Source organism: Tiliqua scincoides, chromosome 2 (assembly GCF_035046505.1).
Source record: "Tiliqua scincoides isolate rTilSci1 chromosome 2, rTilSci1.hap2, whole genome shotgun sequence".
NCBI classification, from domain to species: Eukaryota; Metazoa; Chordata; class Lepidosauria; order Squamata; family Scincidae; genus Tiliqua; species Tiliqua scincoides.
Window position 1 is genome coordinate 169,020,608 of NC_089822.1, and position 19,856 is coordinate 169,040,463.

General features: G+C 43.5%; 1 protein-coding gene across 1 annotated transcript; it reads left to right on the forward strand.

Moving 5' to 3' along the window:
- The first annotated feature begins 1,317 nt into the window (after nt 1-1,317).
- Nucleotides 1,318-16,572, forward strand: LOC136639612 (RING finger protein 11-like). The gene is made up of 3 exons (XM_066613954.1): nt 1,318-1,553; nt 12,004-12,173; nt 14,833-16,572. Exons 1-3 carry the CDS (start codon nt 1,422-1,424, stop codon nt 15,002-15,004), a joined length of 474 nt encoding a protein of 157 aa, XP_066470051.1. The 5' UTR covers nt 1,318-1,421; the 3' UTR covers nt 15,005-16,572.
- The last annotated feature ends 3,284 nt before the right edge of the window (nt 16,573-19,856 follow it).

The window sequence follows — 19,856 nt, forward strand, 5'->3', positions numbered from 1 at the left end:
GAAGATCTTAAGGGACAGGCAGTTTCACATGGTGGTAATTGAGAAGTATATGCTTGATCTTATAGCAAGAGATGGGGTTTAGCCTTGGTAACCACAAGCATGACCAACAATCACACCATTAAACAGGCACTTTTTACCTTGTTTTATATTGCATCTGATTGTTGCCAAATCAAGTTGGCCTCAGAAGTCAGGTCATGTTTTTGCAAACCATGTGATGGTGAAGTTCAGACCATCAAGCAGATGGCTTGAGTATGAGGATACTTGAGTATGTATCCTGGATTCTTTTTGTGTGATTGGTAGAGGTGGGTGAAAACACATTCTTATAAATTATAATAGCTTTAAAAGTGTACTAGGCAGGTGATATACCAGGTGGTATAGTGTCAGCAGATGCAGCCACATGCACATAGAGATGTAAGAGTAACTATTTTCCACCAGTATGCTGTGGGACATTGGTGTGCTGTGAGTGATCCCCAGGTGTGCTGTGGGAGTTTGGGGGTGGATAATTTGTTAGTAGGACCACTAGGGGTGGGAGCCCCTGCTGTCAGGGCAGTGTGCCTTGACAATTTTAGTACCTTGTTCAGTGTGCCATGAGATGAAAAAGGTTGAAAAACACTGTGTTAAAGAATGGTTTTATTTTTCCAGATTTGGGGTTTTGTTTTGTTTGCTTGTTTTACAAAAATGAGAAGTGCAGAAAGTGGTGTTATGTGTTTTTATGTTGCTATCACCGAAAAACCCACCTCTAGCAACTGGGTTTAACTGGTTAGGTTTCATCAAATTTTAACTTGAAGTCAGACTGCTCCCCCACCACACTCCTGCTGGATTCTTCCAAATACTTTCTTCAAAAAAGCCTTACTGATATGCATAAGTCTGCCTCAGAATACTGTTTTTCTCCCTATTTTCCGATTTACATCTCTGTTATCTGGAACAGAGACTGCAATGGAAAATGAAGCCCTGCCTATCTAGAGCTGTACCTCTTTAGTATGAACTATTCTCTTAACTTTTCTACCTATTTGAAGCTTAGTTCAAAGCCTATTGTAACAGCAAATGCAGAGGGTTGGGCTGTGAGGCTGCCATCCTAGCCACACTTTCCTGGGAGTAAGCCCCATGGACTCTAATGGGACTTACTTCCGAGTAGACATGCCTAGGCTCGGGCTGTCGGGCTTTGTTCCCCGTCCCAAAAGCACCTGCCCTGCCGCAGGGATGCTCCCAGGGCTTCCCCCATTTCCCAGCGAGAGCACCGCCCTCCCCTGCAGAGCCGGGATGCCTCGCACTGCGCAAACGTGGAGTCCCGGAGGCAGGACTACAACTCCCGACAGGCGCGCAGGACTCTTCTGCACTCCCCCTTCCGAAGCTGGCGGAGGGAGGTAGCCCCGGCCGGACCCGGCGGCGGCTGCGGCCACGAGCGGGCGGCTCGGCTGGGCATGGGGGGCTGCCTTTCCTCGCAGGCGGCCGACGACCTCTCGCTGCTCAACGACTCCACGGGCGATGGGGCGAGCCTCGGCCCCGGGGATCCGCCTCCGCCGCCCCCCTCGGCCCCGCCGCCCCCCTACCAGGTACCGAGGCGAAGGCAGGCAGCGGAGCGCGGAGCTCTGGGGCCGATCAGCCCCCCCGGCGCTCGCCTGCTGAGGGGCTGGGCGTTGGGGTTGGGGGCTCGGCCGCAGGCACTCTGTGGGGCTGTGCTGGGCAGGCAGCAGCGCGCTGCCATATGGGGCGAGAAACCTGGGACGGGCATCGTCACTTGGTCTGGGGCACTGCCAGGATTGGGGCAGCAGGGCTCGATTTACCGGGCAGGTGGCGAGCGTTGGACAGCCTGACAGAGATGGACTGGTAGTGGTTGGGCACGGGCTTCTTCCACACGCGTGAACTAGAGCCAAGGGTGCAAGGTTGGAGGTTGATGCAGTCGTCTTGATCCAATGTGAGTTTAGGGATTCAGGAGTGGGTGCGTGGTGTTTTGCTAGGAACAGGGCAGAGGCTATTAACCTTGATCTGAGAGAATCATATTGCTCCTTGAATCTTAAGGCTGTGGTGGGTCTGTCTGCTTTGTCTTGTCAGAGTGGGGGAAAGGCCATTCAATGTGAATTGAGAAACTAGGGTTGAGATTATGTGGTGCCATAGATCCTGGAGTTGTGGGTCAGTTGTGGAAGATGCCACCTCATGTCAAGGTCTGAAAAATAGAAAGGTGTCAGAACTTGAACCAGGAAGGGATACATATGTTCAAATCCTGGGATGCCTGTGCAGTTGAGAGCTGCTTCTTGCTTGTTTTAGTAGTTCATCTAAGGGTGCAGTCCTAACCCCTTATGTCAGTGCTTTCCAGAACTGGCATAGTGCTGGAACATGTGCCAATGGGACATGTGCTGCCTCCTGCAGTTGGGTGTCACTCACGGAGGCCTCCTCAAAGTAAGGGTATGTTTGTTCCCTTACCTCAGAGCTGCATTACCCTTATGTCAGCGCTTTCCAGCACCTTATGTCAGTGCTTTCCAGGGGTTAGGATTGCGCCCTAAGTTGTTTTAAGCGTACATTTAAAAATGTAAAATGACTGTGACAGATGTATGCTTGCAAGTATGTATATTGCATGCTTATCCATGTCAAAGAGCTAGAATTGGCAGCAGTGCTGTTGAATGTAATGTGTGAACAAACATAATGTGTGAAATGGGCTTCATTGAGCTACCTTGGATAAGTTGCAATCAGTTATCTCATAGGCTGTGAGGATAAAATACATGGATAACTCCATGCTGAGTACTTCAGAAGAACACCAGTGTTCAAATGTCATAAATTCAGATAATTAAATGTGTGCATATAAGAAAGCAGCCATATCATTACTGTGCCAGAAGCTGCATTAGCCCTCTCCAGTATGGTGTGTGGGGTTAAAAAAAAAAAAAAAAAAGGTTATTTCATCTACAAAGGGGCCACCCAGCTAGGCCTACATGAGGGAGCTGGAGATGTTGAGAGCCAACTGCAGGGAAATTTGACAAAGTTAGGGCTGCAGTTGAAGTTGAATGAAAGGAAACAGTAGAATGAGCTATGCTTTAGATGTGAAGGGGATTTCTTTCTTTGCTAAGGATGTGGCAGAGTCTTGGCTCATTTAGTGTTTTGGTCGGAGATGCAAGCTCAGCATCCAAGACCTGGGCTAGTGATGGGTGTTCTCCCACAATTTTCTGGTAGATCTTTAGAGCTCCAAGCTGTGGCATCAAGACAGGGCAAGTCAGATTCTGTATACCACTGTCTCTTTCCACTAACAAGTTACCTGTACATACAATAGATTGCTTCCATTCTTGTAACATCTGATCTTTGCTTTCTGATGTCTGATATTTATTTTAGAGAAGTTTTATTCTCACTTGCGTTTTTTTAAACTTTTACTTGCATTTTTAAAAACTTTTACATGCCTGATCTGTCTCCATTGGGCAGCATTTTCTAATGTGGGCTGGCACATCTCCTGTGGAGGAAGAAGAGATGGGGATGGATCATGAGGAAACTGTGATTGCTTTGGCCTTTTCTGTGCATCACCAAGAAATTCTATGGATGGGATATTATTTTACTATTTAAAATATTTATATTCTACTTTTCAACAACAAAAAGTCCTTAAAACAATTTCCATAGCAAAAGTAATGACTCCCTGTCCCAACAAGATTCATAATCAAAAAAGAAACACGAGAGACACCAGCAAACATCCACAGGGAGCCGATGGTATGCTATGCTGAAATGAACAGGGACTATGGTTCTCATCCTCTTAAATATAAGACAATCCCCACTTCAAAAAGATGTCTCTTTGCCCAGTTAGCAAGAGATAGGTTGACCAAACTCTTGTTTTCCTTCTAGGAAAAGCAAAGGAATGGAATAAAACAATACACTTCCACTTCCATCCCCCCCAAAAAAGTACCTGGAAAAGGCTATAGAATTACAGCCTGAAGGTGAGATGGAGGAAGGCAGGAGCATTATAGGGAAAAATTGTTCACAGTATAACTACAGTAACTCAGGGTTTTCTGCTGAAACTGATAGGTAGAAGATTAGACGAACAGAAATTTTTCACACACAAAAATAGGCAGTTAACCTATGGAATTAACCTAGGGCCCAATCCTATTCAATTTTCCAGTGCTGGTGCAGCTGTGCCAGTGGAGTGTGCACTGAATCCTTTGGTGGGGAGGCAGTCACAGGGGTAGGGAGGGGGGGTATTTTGGGAAGGGGATATTTTGGGGGTGTATTGGGGAAGAGCAGAATGGGGGCTGAATCCAGCCTGGGAGGGAGTGGGATTGGTAGAGGCCTTCTCTGCTGTATCCAAACCCCCTTCCTGGGTTAGGAACTTGGACTTCTGCCAGAGAAATAGCCCCATAGGACTGACTGGGGTGTTACTTGGGGCACGGGGGAAAAATATTGGCATACACTGATGTTGTACACTCCCAGGGTTTTGGGGTGCTCAGAGTTCTTAGTTCTTGAACCCTAGAGCCCTCAAGGACCCCTATTCGGTAGTACCGCCACCACCCTGTATGTGCCAGTGTCTCAGTCCAGGGACACTGAGACCCTCTAGGCTTAATTCTATCCCTTGCAGGCACTGAGCACTTTCTTTAATTAAAGCCTCAGTCCTCAAGTTACTAGTCCTCAATGAGTATTTGGTAGCTTGCTGAACAGCTAGGCAGGATTCTGAACCTTTGTCCCCAACAGACAATGAAACTTAGTAAAAGGATTTTTACTTTATTAAATACATAGGGTTACATAAGTTACAAAAGGCAGCAAATGCTAGAGGCATAAAACTTCTAGGAAACATATCAGTATAAAATAACAAAGCTAACTGGCGATCTCTATTATTCCCTACTCTCACCTGGGTCAGCTTTCTTTGGTAGATCTTTCAGCCAGGTTATCTATGAGGCCACATGGCCCTGTCTGACCAGGCTCTCCCTGCAAGATGCTGCTCCCACAACCTTTTCCTCCAAAAGAACCCAGACACACCCCTTGGGTTTTGTTCTTATACTTCTCATGCTAACAGGACTGAGGTGACTCTGTACTCATTTAAACTGTCCAATCAGAAGCTCTTGGGGACAGAATCTTCCTGAAGTGGGGCTGGATGCTACCCTCTCAGCTCTACCCTCCCCACTGGAGATCCACAGCTGCATTCCCCCTTGATGGGAGCCGTTCTGTCTGCTTAGGTGCTACATTATCACCTCCCACTGTAAATTCCTTTGGCTGTTGTTACTCACATCCTTGCAGCTAGGAACTGCAAGCCACTTCTCTGTTACTGGTTTACTTTGGTTCGGCACTACATGCTACTAGGCCTAAACTGTACATATTCATGACAACTGAGGAGACCTCCAGCTGGTTTCCAATTAGCACTGGATACAGTGTAGGCCAGTGGCCTGGCTGCTCCAATGCTAGAAATATTTGACAGCCTATTTCTAACTAGTGCTGGAGCAGCCAGGCCACCTGCCCTGCACTGTATCCAGTGCTAACTGGAATTATTTAATTCAAAAGGACATAATTGAATTATTTAACAGATACCAGTGATTGTTGCAATATAACATTAATACGATTCATAGTTTCTTAAAAAAATATTGTACATCTGAACAAGACCATATCAAATGTGGCATATTCGATACATTGCAATAGGGGTCTGGGGGTCCTATGAGTACCACTGGACACCACCTCAAGTATCACCAGTGACTTTGAGGACCACTGGTTGAGAAACACTGATCTAGAGTAAAGATTGCCCTGACTGTCCAAATCTTCCACCAAAAGGATTCTTCCCAGTCTTCAATTCTGGATTAGCTCAGTGTTAATTTGGCATGGAAATAAGATCAAATTTATATTTCCATGCCATCATACGTCACACATATCTAACTAGATATTGTTAGTGGGATATCCTTAGTTTGTATTATAATAATACAATAATATGTATTATTATTATTATTATTATTTTATTAATTTGTACCCCGCCTTTTTGCCCAACGGCAAAAGATATGTAGACCCCAATACCATCCAGTTCTAAAGAGGGTCTACTGCAAAAGTCCCTACCATGACTTTAGATGCAATTCTCAATTGTAAAGGACTATATAATGTCCTCCCAATAATGACTACAGGTTAAAAGAAAAACTTGATGATATAAAGTCCATACCCTCTTTCGTTAAATAATTGCATTCTTTTAAGGGAAATCCTAGATGGTGCAGAGCCCCATAAAAATGCATAGTTTATTAACGTATCTTTGTGGTATGTATAACATATATAATACAAGGTATTGTATTCATTTTAAGTGTATTAACCTTACCTCAAAAGGACAAATTAAAGGTGCTTCCTATCCGGCTCCAAGGATATGTAATATATCAGTCTATTAAAATTTAACCCAATCATCTGTGTTATATCTCTAGGAATTTAAATCCTATATATTTAATAACATCCAGGCACCACCAAAATGGCCAAACTTGGGATATATTCTGTAAAATACTGTCCTGCAGTGGCATCACTTCAGATTTAGACCAATTAACTGAATATTCGGATAAGTCTCCTAAAACATTCATAACTTTCATTAATTCTGAAATAGATACTTGGGGTTTAGAGGTAAATAACAAAATATCATCAGCATAAAAATAATTCTAAATTCATAAAAATTATATTTAAGACCATATATGTATGTATTTTGTCAATAATATTTTGCCAGCCACCATTGCATTCTTTTTTTAAAAATTTTTTCCACAAAAACAAATATAAACAAACACACATAACACAAAAAACATAAGACTTCACTACACAAAATAAGGGGTGCAGGAAATCATATATCATTATCATATAATAATAATAATAATAATAATAATAATAAAACTTTATTTTTATCCCGCCCTTCTCCCTAACGGGACCCAGGGTGGCTAACAACATATTAAAACAAACAAATTTTAAAAACATTAATCCATAACAGATAAAAACATTTAAAAACACATTACAGGGCCATAAAAACAGTAGTCAGATTAAAAGACAGCATAAAAGAGCAAGTCACCGAGGAATCAAACCTGTAAAAAAACTAAAAGATGTATAAAAATGTTAAAAAGGCCAGAAATCAGAAGGCTTGTTTAAACAACAGTGTTTTCAGGCCTCGCCGAAAACTCTCAAGAGAGGGAGCCATTCTCAAGTCAAGGGGAAGGGAGTTCCATAATGTTGGTGCCACTACCGAGAAGGCCCTATTTCTTGCAGCCGCCCCCCGGACCTCCTTGGGTGGCGGCACTTGCAAAAAGGCCTTCTCTGATGACCTGAGAGGGCGAGCCGGATTGTACGGGAGTAGGCGGTCTCTAAGATATCCTGGCCCAGAGCAGTATAGGGCTTTAAAGGTCAAAACCAGCACCTTGAATTGGGCCCGGAATTGGCAGCCAATGTAGCCCCCGGAGAAGCGGGCTGACAGAGTCAAACCGCCTAGCTCCGGTGACCACACGGGCCGCCGCATTCTGTACTAATTGTAGTTTCCGAACCGTCTTCAGGGGCAGCCCCACATAGAGCGCGTTACAGTAATCTAACCTTGATTTCACCGTGGCATGGATCACCGTGGCCAGGTCTGCACGATCCAAGTACGGTTGCAGCTGGCGCACCAGCCGAAGCTGAGCAAAGGCCCCCCTAGCCACAGCCGCCACCTGGGAATCCAGGAGCAGCTGCGAGTCCAGGAGGACCCCCAAGCTGCGAACCTGCTCCTTCAGAGGGAGTGCAACCCCATTCAGAGCAAGTCGATAATCCAGCACCTTCATCGAGGATTTCCGAACCAGGAGAGCCTCTGTCTTATTCGGATTTAATTTCAGCTTGTTAGCCCCCATCCAGATCCTCACTGCTTCCAGACAGCGCTTCAGGCCCTCAACCACCACCCTGGAGTCTGGAGGAAAGGAGAGATAGAGCTGGGTGTCATCAGCATATTGATGACACCTCACTCCAAACCCCCGGATGACCTCTCCCAGCGGTTTCATGTAGATATTAAATAGCATGGGGGACAGAATTGAACCCTGCGGCACCCCGCACCTCAAGGGCCAGGGTGTCAAACAGGCATCCCCCAGCACCACCATCTGGGACCGACCCTCCAAGTAGGAGCGGAACCACTGCAAAACAGTGCCTCCAACTCCCAACTCGGCCAATCGGCCCAGAAGGATACCATGGTCGATGGTATCGAAAGCTGCCGAGAGGTCCAGCAGGACCAACAGGGACGCACTTCCCCTGTCCAGTCCCCGGCGTAGGTCATCCACCAAGGCGACCAAGGCAGTTTCTGTCCCAAAGCCCGGTCTGAAACCAGATTGAAAAGGATCCAGATAATCCGCTTCATCCAAGACCCTCTGGAGTTGGGACGCCACCACCCGCTCAATTACCTTGCCCAGAAACGGGATGTTGGAGACTGGCCGATAGTTATTCAACACAGTGGAATCCAGGGAGGGCTTCTTCAGGAGGGGGCGAACCACCGCCCGCTTCAAGGTGAGCGGCAATGTCCCCTCCATCAAAGAAGAGTTGACCACCCTCCCCGTCCACTCAGCCAGTCCCCCCCGGGCCGCTCTAATCAGCCAAGCTGGGCAAGGGACAAACAGGCAGGCAGACGGCCTCACACTCCAAAGGAGTCTGTCCACATCCTCAGGCTGCATAAGCTGAAAAGAATCCCACAATACTGGACAAGCAGTTGCCAAGGGGACATCATCAGACATTGTCAATGTGGCATCCAAGTCGCGGCGAATACGATCGATTATCATATATCACTAAAACTAATAGATCATTACATATCTTAATCAGTTTCCTCTTCTAAATTTACCTCTTTATCATTTTTCATTCATCTATTATATCATATCATAGTATATATGTAATACAATCATCTAAATGCCCTGTCGTATATTTCTAAAACTTCATTTTCAGCCAAGCATAAAATAATTTCCATTGCTCAGTTTGGTGTCGGTTTTCGTTGTTGATCCAAATTTTTTGAAAACCTGTCCATTTCCGTCTTTATCTAGAACATCTAAAAATATACTTTAAAAAAAAAATGTGTTTCTCTAATAAGTTTTATATTATGCTTCCAGATCTGTTCCCATTGATCTATTATGATATTATGGCTTATACTTTGTGTCAATTTTATCATACATTGTTTTACTATTTTTTCTTGCATCTCAAAATCCAATATAGACATATACATTTTTAAAGTATATTGTTCTTTTGTTTCTAGCAATAGTCTATCAAATGGTGTCTGTTCCATATAAAAATCTTATTTGTCTCCCCCAAATCTTGAATCTAATTATAGGTGCGTCCACCAGCCCATCTCCACACCTTGCCTTGACAATTCTTCTTTTTTCTCTTTTTCCTCACTCTCCATGGAACATTTCTCAAAATTTTAGCTTTATTGTCATCTACTGTCCATTTATTTTCTTGTGAAGCCTTAAGTAATTTGTCTCTGTAAAAGGTTCTGATGGATTTCACATGAATTTCTCTTGGTAATTCATATTTTCTCAGATAAAAAGTGCTCACTCTTCTCACGGAATCCAGTTCTTTAGGTATCTTCTCCATCAGTGTATCAATCCATTCTAATATTAATCTGACAATCTGTCGTGACATATCTTCTCCTTTCTCTTCTGGAATATTTTGTATCCTCACCACTCAGATAGGTATCCATCTGAGTTTCCATTAACACTGTCTCTGCGTCATGCTGATTTTCTTCTATCTCTGATATTTTAGCTTGGTCTTTTCTTATCTTTTTTCCCAATCTCTCAATCTCTTGTCTGTCTCTTTCTGATGTAATTTTCACATCTATCAGGTGTCCACTAAGTTCATCTAATCATTTAATTAAAGCATACACGCTGTCTTGGGTCTGTGCAGATTGATTTATTTGTTGCTGTACCATTGCCAACAGTTTTCCCATGTTGTCTTACATAATCTGTTTCCAGTCTTTCCCTTTCGCTTCCTCTTGTACTAATTTTCCAAATCCCATCTCCAATGCTGGCAAACTTTGAACTTTCTTACCCACCATCTTCGTTCTTCCTTCCTTTGAAACTCAAATATCTTTTGTTTGCAATGCTCTTTAAGACCACTAGATGTCCTCAGTGTATTATCTTCCTTGCTCCACTTATAGACCCAAATCTTGTTCTTTCATGTGTTGGCAACCTTCAGTCTCGAATCCACACCGGGAGCAAGTGCAGTCTGTCTCCCTGGCTATGGGCCTTCGTTCTTTGCCTCTTAGCCTCAGACTGTTGGCCAAGTGTCTCTTCAAACTGGGAAAGGCCATGCTGCACAGCCTGCCTCCAAGCGGGCCGCTCAGAGGCCAGGGTTTCCCACCTGTTGAGGTCCACTCCTAAGGCCTTCAGATCCCTCTTGCAGATGTCCTTGTATCGCAGCTGTGGTCTACCTGTAGGGCGCTTTCCTTGCACGAGTTCTCCATAGAGGTGATCCTTTGGGATCAGGCCATCATCCATTCTCACAACATGACCAAGCCAACGCAGGCGTCTCTGTTTCAGCAGTGCATACATGCTAGGGATTCCAGCTCATTCCAGGACTGTGTTGTTTGGAACTTCTTGCAATGTTCTTGCAATGTCTTTTTAAATCCACTAGATGTCAATGGTGCACTGTTTTTGTTTCTGTTCTCTTATCTTATTTATAGTTGTAGCCTTGGCAACCACATTCCTCTGTTCGCAAGAATCTCAAAACATCCAATCGCTCTTTCCGGCAATCCCAAACAATAGTATCAAACCAAGGCAATAAATGCTCCAATGCACAAACTTAATCCAAGGACAGTTAATTTATAATCCACCAAAGTTCACAGTTATAAAGTTGTAATTATACTTTCATATATCCATAACGAGTTTGGTAAATCTCTTCTACGATTTCGCCTCACACCGATGAGCAGCTGAGGGGGGAATCCTCCCCCCTCCTCTTCTTTTCATGGCAAAAAAGAACCAGATCAGGCCAATCAGTCCACGCCAGGCATCCACAAAGGGAATAACACTTACTTAAGTCTTTCAAAGTCTCTCCCTGCTGGGGCCTTCAGCTTGAATCAGCATGAATTCTTCACCATTGCTGCCAGACGCTGCCCCCCCCCCCGCCGCAGGGCTTATCTCAGGAATCATGCCATCACATGGAGGAATCTGTCTCTCCTGACAAATATCCCCAGGTCACCTTGGATCTGCAGTTTTTGGGAAAAAACAGAGTGCCTTTCAGGAGCCTGAGAAAGGCACTTCTGTTCGGCTGCTGGCTGGCCCCTCCCCTCCCCACCATCGCATTCTTATGTCCAGAGCTTCTGATCAGGGAAGTGCTCTATATTGTCATGCAGTGTGTGATAGAGAGCAAAGATTTATGCATCTCCGTGGAGCAATTTGCAGCTTGTTAACTTAAGCAAGATCAAACAATGTGTGAGTGGAACTGGGCGTGATCTTTGTATGCTAATAATATATGAATGGACCATTGCCTCACAACAGATATTAGCCTAGATGCATCCCTGTTGCAAGGACCAAGAAAAGGAACTGATAATTTTATGGCATATTAATTGGTCCTGTGAAGATCCTAACATCTGAGCATGTAGAAATTGGTAATCTTCTACAAATTACACTGGGATGGAGCTGTAGTTCTGTGGTAGAACACCTGCTTTGCATGCGAAAGGTCCCAGGTTCAAGTCTTTGTATCTCCAGATATGGCTAAGCAAGCCCCTATGTGAATCTCTGGAGAGCAATTGCTAGTCAGTGCAGCCAGTAATGACACCAGATGGACCAATAGTCTAATGGTATAAAGAGGCTTCATATGTATACTGTGCTGGCTGAATCCCTTGGAATAACTTGAAACAGTTTAAAACAGATGACAGTACTATGAATCAGCCTATGGGGTGTTCAGAAGAGTGGATGACAATTTGAGTTCCCTTGTTAAGTAGTTGTTTGCATGTGAGCGTAGGAGCTTTCAGGGCTATTTATCTTGCTGCCTTTGTAGTTACATAGAGCGCATATATATATATATATATAATATCTATAATTTGCGTTTGATTGCTGGCTATTTACAAGAGTGGCAAGCTCTCAGCTGCTCACTCTTCTGACTTTCTAGGAACATGCGCCGATTCCAGTATATCACCCAACGCCCAGCCAGGCACGTCTCGCCACACAACTAACAGAAGAGGAGCAGATCCGAATAGCACAAAGGATTGGGCTAATTCAACACCTTCCCAAAGGCATCTTTGATCCGGGCTCAGAGCCATCAGAAAAGAAAATCAAAGAGTATGTTCTCCACTTCAATGCTTTGTATTTATTCTGTTAGCGCAGGTTGAGTCCTGCAAGCTCCATAATAATAATAATTATTATTATTAACAGTATTTATATACCGCTTTTCAACTAAAAGTTCACAAAGCGGTTTACAGAGAAAAATCAAATAACTAAATGGCTCCCTGTCCCAAAAGGGCTCACAATCTAAAAAGATGCAAATGAATACCAGCAGACAGCCACTAGAACAGACAGTGCTGGGGTGAGGTGGGCCAGTTACTCTCCCCCTGCTAAAAAAAGGAGCACCCACTTGAAAAAGTGCCTCTTACCCAATTAGCAGGGGTAAATTATGGATGCCCATGGATACCCAATTATGGATGCATTAATAGCCCTTATTCCTCATAATTTAGCCAAACTATATCTGACATTAAATGCATGGTTTGACCCAGTGTACTTCTTTTTTATAATTAAGCAACTGATGCAAGAGGGCCCAGTCAGGATCAGGGCTGTGGTGTGCAGAGATGGGGAGGCTTTCCTGCTATTGGCCCAGTGAAAATAATACTCTGAAGCTGCTATTGGTCCTATGAGGGAAGCTTTCAGTGGTGCTTTCCATTGGCTAAATACCCCCTTTCTATCACCACAATCCTAATCATGATTCCTTTTGCCCACATAGCTGCTGTTTGGTATGCAGTAATGTGTCTTTCAAATTGCTATGGGAGTGTGGCCCTGGCACAAAATCTACTTGCTGTCCTGAGTGAGCACTGTACTTGCAGTGAGACAGCAACATGATACTAGGCTGATTAAGCTTGGATGTAAAGCACAGGCAAATCATTTCCCTTGCATGGCTGGCCCCACATTTTTAGATATCTTAAATCTCTTTTGTTCCCACTTACAAATTGGAGTAAATATCTTTTTGAGAATAGCACAGTAACAAGGTTTCAGGATTCTCCAATTAGAGGATTTGAAGAAAATGACTTAAAAGCTAGGTGTGGAAGATGGCTGAGATTTTTGGGGGGAAGGTAGGAAGGTCTCTCCAGCTCAAGGAAAAATCTGTTCATGCACAAATCCCAGATACAACCCTGCTTTTAGCAATCCTTATCCTCAAGAACAGTAACTGGATGTTGTCATTCCACCTCATCAGTATAGTGTACTGAGGAGGGTGGAATAAAGGAGCAGATTTCTTTTTGGTCAGCAGTGACAGATGAGAGAAGTTGACCATTGGCTGTGGTCACTTGGTAACATGAGTACAGTCATCCACAGGAGTTCGGTCCTGTCCCCCGTCTTCCCCCCCCCGCCCCCGGGCAGATGCTGGGGTCCACTATTAAAAGTGTTTTTAAAAGCCAAAATAAGTCTGAAAAGGCTATTTTCTGACTTATTTTGGCTTTTAAAAACATTTTTAATAGTGGACCCCAGCATCCGTGAATGCGAGACTGGTGGATAAGGTGGGTCCACTGTATTCTGCCAGATCCTTCCCTGAGAACAGTTTTCAGCTCTCATTTTTGACAACTGTTATCAGAGACCAAATTGATCGCTTACAACATACTGGGCATGGACTATGAGTTTTCAGAAGTAGCCAACTCCTCATAGGTAGAGAATGGGAGAGTTGTGCTTTACTGTTGTTCAGAAGATTATTTTGCTGGTTTCCCCCCCCACTGAGGTATGTTACTGAGCAGCACTGACACTGCAGCTGATCTTGTGACTTCAAGGGAGCTGCTTGCCTGTAAGTGCCTCCCCTTTTATCTTATGAAGTGGAAATTGTGTTGGAGAAGATATGCCTTAAAAAATTAGGTATTTAGGTTTCTGTTGCGTATCTGCATTTTTCCCCCCAGGCAGTACTTTTTTCTTAATTTCAAGAACAGTGGAGCACATGATGAAATTAATAAACAACATATTTAAAATGAAACATAATACCCCTGCCCCTCTGGCATACTTTGCTATGCAGACAGAATACTATCTATGTGCATTATAGAAATGAACAGATCACATATGACATCTCAGCTTTGGCTGGGATAGGGGATGCCCAAGGTAAAAGGGTGATTGGGCAGAATGATGTCCTTTCAGTCTGTAACTTGGAAGATTGGAATGAACAGCATAGGATGGAGGGCTTTATCTGGATTGTCTGTTTTTCAGTACAGTAACTAGTATTGGCCATTGTAAGAAGTGGGGGTGGGATTTAGTGAACATCTTTCTGATAGTTACCTTGCCATTTAAGGGGTGGCTTTATGAGGTCATTTTGCCAGGCAAATACTATATTGAGGAGGGAAAATCACCAAGTGCAGTATTCTGGCCTCCAACTGGTAGTGTGAATTGACTTTATATTCTTGGCCTAGCATTTCAGATGATCATGAGGATCTCTGATACTACAATTCTAAGACCCTAGAGTAGAGAAGATCTTCCTCCCTTGTTAGCTTTTGCCAGAAGCAATATAGTACACTTTGACATGTAACACAAGGAGACTTTCACATGTGTCAACTCAATGACTTCTGAACCTGATCTTGTGATGTCTAAAAACACTGAACACAGGACAAGATGGTAAATAGCTAACTAGTAGTTCTTTTCTGGCCTATATGAAATTTTGATGAGAAAAATGGACAAATAAAGGGTTTGTGACCAATCTTGCAGCCTTGTTAGGTTAATGACACCGCTTTGCTTTCTTTTTCTTTCTTCCTGGCTCCAGGTGTGTGATCTGTATGCTGGATTTTGTATATGGAGACCCCATCCGGTTCCTGCCCTGTCTGCACATCTACCATGTACACTGCATTGATGACTGGCTGATGAGATCATTCACTTGTCCCTCTTGCATGGAGCCAGTTGATGCTGCTCTGTTGTCCTCCTATGAGACCAACTGAGGTGGCTCCAGTGCTCTGCACTTGTTAACGCTTCCAGGCCTGGGCTATGTGGGAGGCTGTTGGGGCTGGGATGTGGCACGCTGTTTTATTTGCACACTTCTGAGAGACACCAAAGAATCCTGTGGCAAAGACCTTTGTTCCTAGCTCCTAAGGACAACGCACAGCCATTCTGGCTTGGCTAGCTGTGCTTAAGAGTGACTGGTGCCATATTTGAGCATTTTTATCCAGACTTGGTGGAGAAGGGGAAAGAGGGAATGACAAAGCCGGGGTTGTCCTTTCACTCCCTCCAGAAATGAATTGCTTAGAAAAACAGGATTGTGCTTGAAACTACTTCACGTCCCTCTTCATTCCCTGCTGAGAGAGCAAGTACAGTTCTCCTAGGGAGCTGTGCAAGAAGGCATGGGATAGTAACTGTTTTGTCAGAAGAAGCAGTTTAAAACTGATCTTAGTGGCAAAAATCTTTTGACTTAAAATCTAGAAAGAAATTTTAGAAGCATGATATGGCTTTGGTTGGTTTGTAGTGGAATGGGAGGAGGTATCAAACTGTTTTGTTTAGTATTCCCCCTTTCATCCCACCAACAAAATGCTGATTCATTTAACTGGGTAGCAACTACAGCTGTGTCTAATATTGACAAGTCACCCAGTAGTACACAAGCTGCAATGCAGAAAACAAGCCTTAAGAGCTCATCTTTTCCCTTTGTGAGGCAGCTTGGGGCAGGAACATTACAGCAACAAGGCTTGATTCTATAACAGTAAGTTGGAAGCAGAGTGCTTCTTTGTGAAGGCTGGTATCTCAGCAAATAAGAGTGGCCACAGTGGCAGCATTTCTTTGCTCTCTTTTAAAGTTTTTTCCCCCTCAATCAAGAGGGAAATTTTAATCCATTCTGAAGAGGTATCTCTTGGTACCTCTGAAGCTTCTGTGAATGTTTTCAAGTTTTATAGGAAAATAGAATTCCACAGGGTCAAGAGGGAATGATTTTATCTTGTCACATGGATGGAATAGACTTGGAGAAGCAAACTGAGTATTTTCTTATACACAATTCTCATTTGGGTGCCAGCTGGATTTTTGGGGAAAGATGTAGATGTTTCTCACAATTCAAGGTTTCTCCCTTTCCATGAAACTCTGATAAAAGCAGTACTGACACTTTTTAGACAATTTGTTGGCATGCTTCTAAGATGAGAGAGGTAGAAATGTTATTTGTAAATAATTTTATAGTACATTGCTGATACGGTCCAGTGAAACCCTTCTAAAAACTGGCTACGGATTAAGGCATTTAAGTGCACTATTATAAAAGGGTGAAGAAATTCTGCTTGTTTGTTGCCCAACATTTACTGTTTGCCTTACACAGATCTAAGCAAAGACTCTTGTCCCCTAGGAAACTGCTCGCGCAGCCCATTGGCTAGTGCCATGCAGCAAGCCCACCATTTGGAAAGGCTTCCCTTAGTCATGCTGTTTATTGCCTTGCAAGTGGAGAGGCTTTTCTGATTATGTATGTCCTTAACAAGGATTTAGCACTTGAAAGTAAAACTGATGTACATTGCAATGAAATAAAATAGATTGCCTATAATCCCTTGTAAAGGTGCTTCATTTTGGGCTGGGTGGGTAGCACTCAGATCCCTTCGCCCTATTCTTCCATTATGTTTTGCAAATAAATCAAATGAGAATAGAAACTGAAAGGAAAATTTTTCTACCAGTCAGCCGTTAGTGATATGCCCCAGCTTCTGTTTCCCCACTACTGGTGACCAGTTAAAGCTGCTCTGCTGCTGCTATGTATAACTTGAATATGGGATCCCTACTGAAGCTTGGTGTGAGGTTGTCCCCTTTTTTCCTACTGCACTGAGGAAGGAACAGCAGCAGCTGCTTCTACGGTTAAATCACAAGCTTTCCTCCATTAGTGTGAACCCAAGGATGGTGGGGGGGGGGCATTTATAGACCATTTTCCAAAATACAGCCTTATTGTCTTGATTGAGCACCAAAGAATTAAACAAATAACGGGCAGCTACAGCCCACTGTATAGTATTTGTTGTCCTAGGAGGCAGATGAGAAATAACAGGAAATTGTCTCCAACACAAAAAATATAGGTAACTATTGGTTCATACTGAAAAACCCTATCCCTGAAACCCTCCTCTCCTGCAGTTGTAGCAAAGAACCTGATACCCAGCTAGTGCATCAAAAATGTCCCCTTCCCTTGGAAATTCAGGTACAAAAAGTGTAGCAAACATTTTCAAGATGGGCTCTTGCTATCTTCAGTGGTACTAAGCACACAGTGGTGTTGTGACCTTTCTGCTTCACTGTTGGGACAGTAGGGAGAAGTGGAAAGCATTGGGGGAAAAACAGACCAAGAGCAAAAGTCCAAAAAGAACAGCAAGCTAATAGAGCCCTAAAGCAGAAGCTACAACTCCATAGTAAGGCAGATGCATAATACCCCAGATTCAATCCCCAGTTCTCCAAAGATGCCAGGTAACAAGGTATGGGGCAAGACTTGAGGCTCTGGAAAGCCACTGTCAGAGTAGGCAGTACTGAGCAAGATGGAGCCATAGCTCAGTTTAAGGTAGTTTCATACATAAAGTAGAATAAAAAATATTGGGGGGGGGGGCAGGCAATGCAGACATGGTGTAACCCCCAGAATCCCATTTAGCTAATGCTAGATTAAAGCTGCAGTTCTAAACAGATTCACAAGGGATACAGTGGGACTTGCATCTGAGTAAACATGCTAGGATTGTACTTTAAGGTGCTAAACCACAGTCAAAGGGATGTCTGTTAATGTGAAGAATGCATGTGGAACAAAACTGGAGCATTCAGTTGTGTGTAGAAACTGAAAAAGTAGGTGTAGTGATGGGATGGTGCTACAGAGAGGAGTAGCAGGTCGGCACCACTGATTGGATGGCAAAAATTGCATTAAAGCAAATCATTTAAAAAACACTGTCCCTTTGCTCAGTGATTTAAAAATGGCCTTGCTGACCTTTGTGATGTAAGACAGAGCCATTAGGCAGACAATCCATGTGTGTGTGTGTTCTCTCTCTCTCTAGGTGCTTAGAAAGGCTTAACCCCTTCATAAGGACCCCTCCCTTCACCCAGAGCACAGCACTGGAAAAGAATGAAAAGTGATTTTCTTTCATGTGCTGGGGGGGGGGGGAGAGGACACTTACCTTGGCGTGAGGCTGTTCTAAGTGCCTGGAGAGAGAATGATTGGATTGTCAGCTGGCTACCCTCTTGCATTAATGAGGCTATTGTTAAATGACTTTTTTCCTTTAATTTAAAGAGCCCTTCTCATTGCCTTGAGACAAAACTGCAGGTAAAAATGGATAATTAGATTATAATTATATAAATTATATAATTATATAAAGCATGCATAATTAGATTATACCTGTATCTACTTCCCTAATACATTGAATAGTGCAAAGATTAAAAGTTTCTAGATAATAGATGTGTTTTCAAAGGGACAAGAACATCTAGAAAATGAACCAGTTACCTGCAACAAAACTGGAGGTATATCTTCATATCCCTGTTACCGTCAGACCTTACCCTGTACTCTTTTTAGCAGTATGCCAAAAGGACAATGTGAGAAACATTCTCTAGTAGTTCCAGGCAGGGTCAGTGTGGTATATCCTGGAAGCTCCTCCCTCGCAGGCAGGTCAGATGGCAGAAGTCTTCTTAAAAGGGCAGGTGCTCCTGGAAACCCCAGTCTGACCTTGCCTCTATAGACAGCAGCAGGTCTTCTTCTCTGCTCAGCTGAGCAGTGGATCAATGAGAAAAAAAATTTTGAAGTAAAAACTTCCTTCTCTGGAGCCTTAAAACCCCAGCGCATCAGAGCCTGTTCATAGCAGCTATATGCTACTAATGTTGGGAATTAATCAACAGGAGAGCTCAATTGCCTCTTCAAAACTTTCTATCAGAAGAGCAAAATGCATGGTTTAGTGCAGGGATGTCAAATTCATTTCATACAGAGGGCCAAAGTTAGCATTCATGGTGCCTGCTGAGGGCTAGAATTTGCATCATTAACCCATTTCAGCCCAGCCCACAGTGTACACATTTGATCCCTGTTCATCATTGGGAAGAAATGGCTTAAGCAGAAAGTGATAGCAAGTAGCTGATGGCCAGAAATACTTCATTCTCAAAGAGAAACTCATTAAGCTGCAAATGACAGAAGAGAAAATGTGCAAATCTTGTTCATATTTTCAAGATGTGAGAGAGCACAATTATCAAGCTGTGAGAGCCCAATTATAACAGGGGCTGAATAAATTGCTTCTGGGGGCTGCATTTGGCTTTGTGTCAAATAAGTATTCAGTGCTTTTTGTCTGTTGTATACTTACATGATCATCTTGTGACAACTGAGGTCTTCTTACTCCCTTCTTTATAACTCTTGTATTTTCTTTGAGGAAAGCCTCAGCAACACCAGGTAGTCAGATCACTTTGTGCAGTCCAAAATTTCATTTTTTTCCCCCACAAACAAAAGGTCTTCATCAGCCTCCCTGCTGGGATTGGCATGTGCCAGCTGATTGGTCATTCAAATGCACCTGACAAGGGCAGAGGCCAGGTTGGATGCCTAGGTGGTTATAAAACATCTAACAGAATTATGATCAAACAGAGGTTTAATGTCAATCCTGAAGATGTTTGTGGTGGTTGTGGCTTGATTTCCTCTAAGAATGCATCTGTGTGGTTACATAAGAAAATATTTCTTTACCTAGCACGTAATTAATCTGTGGAATTCCTTGCCATAGGATGAGGTAATGGCACATGGCCTAGATGCCTTTAAAAGGGAATTGGACAATTTCTGGAGGAAAACTCCATCACAGGTTATAAGCTGTGATGGTTATATGCAAACTTCTGGTTTTAGAAGTATGCTAATTT

What these genes read in the sequence shown, in the direction of transcription:
- LOC136639612 (XM_066613954.1), top strand. Translation starts at nt 1,422, where the DNA reads ATGGGGGGCTGCCTTTCCTCGCAGGCGGCCGACGACCTCTCGCTGCTC. An exon ending in CCCCGCCGCCCCCCTACCAG is followed by an intron (nt 1,554 to 12,003) that starts GTACCGAGGCGA and finishes CTGACTTTCTAG; the next exon opens with GAACATGCGCCGATTCCAGT. An exon ending in TCAGAAAAGAAAATCAAAGA is followed by an intron (nt 12,174 to 14,832) that starts GTATGTTCTCCA and finishes TCCTGGCTCCAG; the next exon opens with GTGTGTGATCTGTATGCTGG.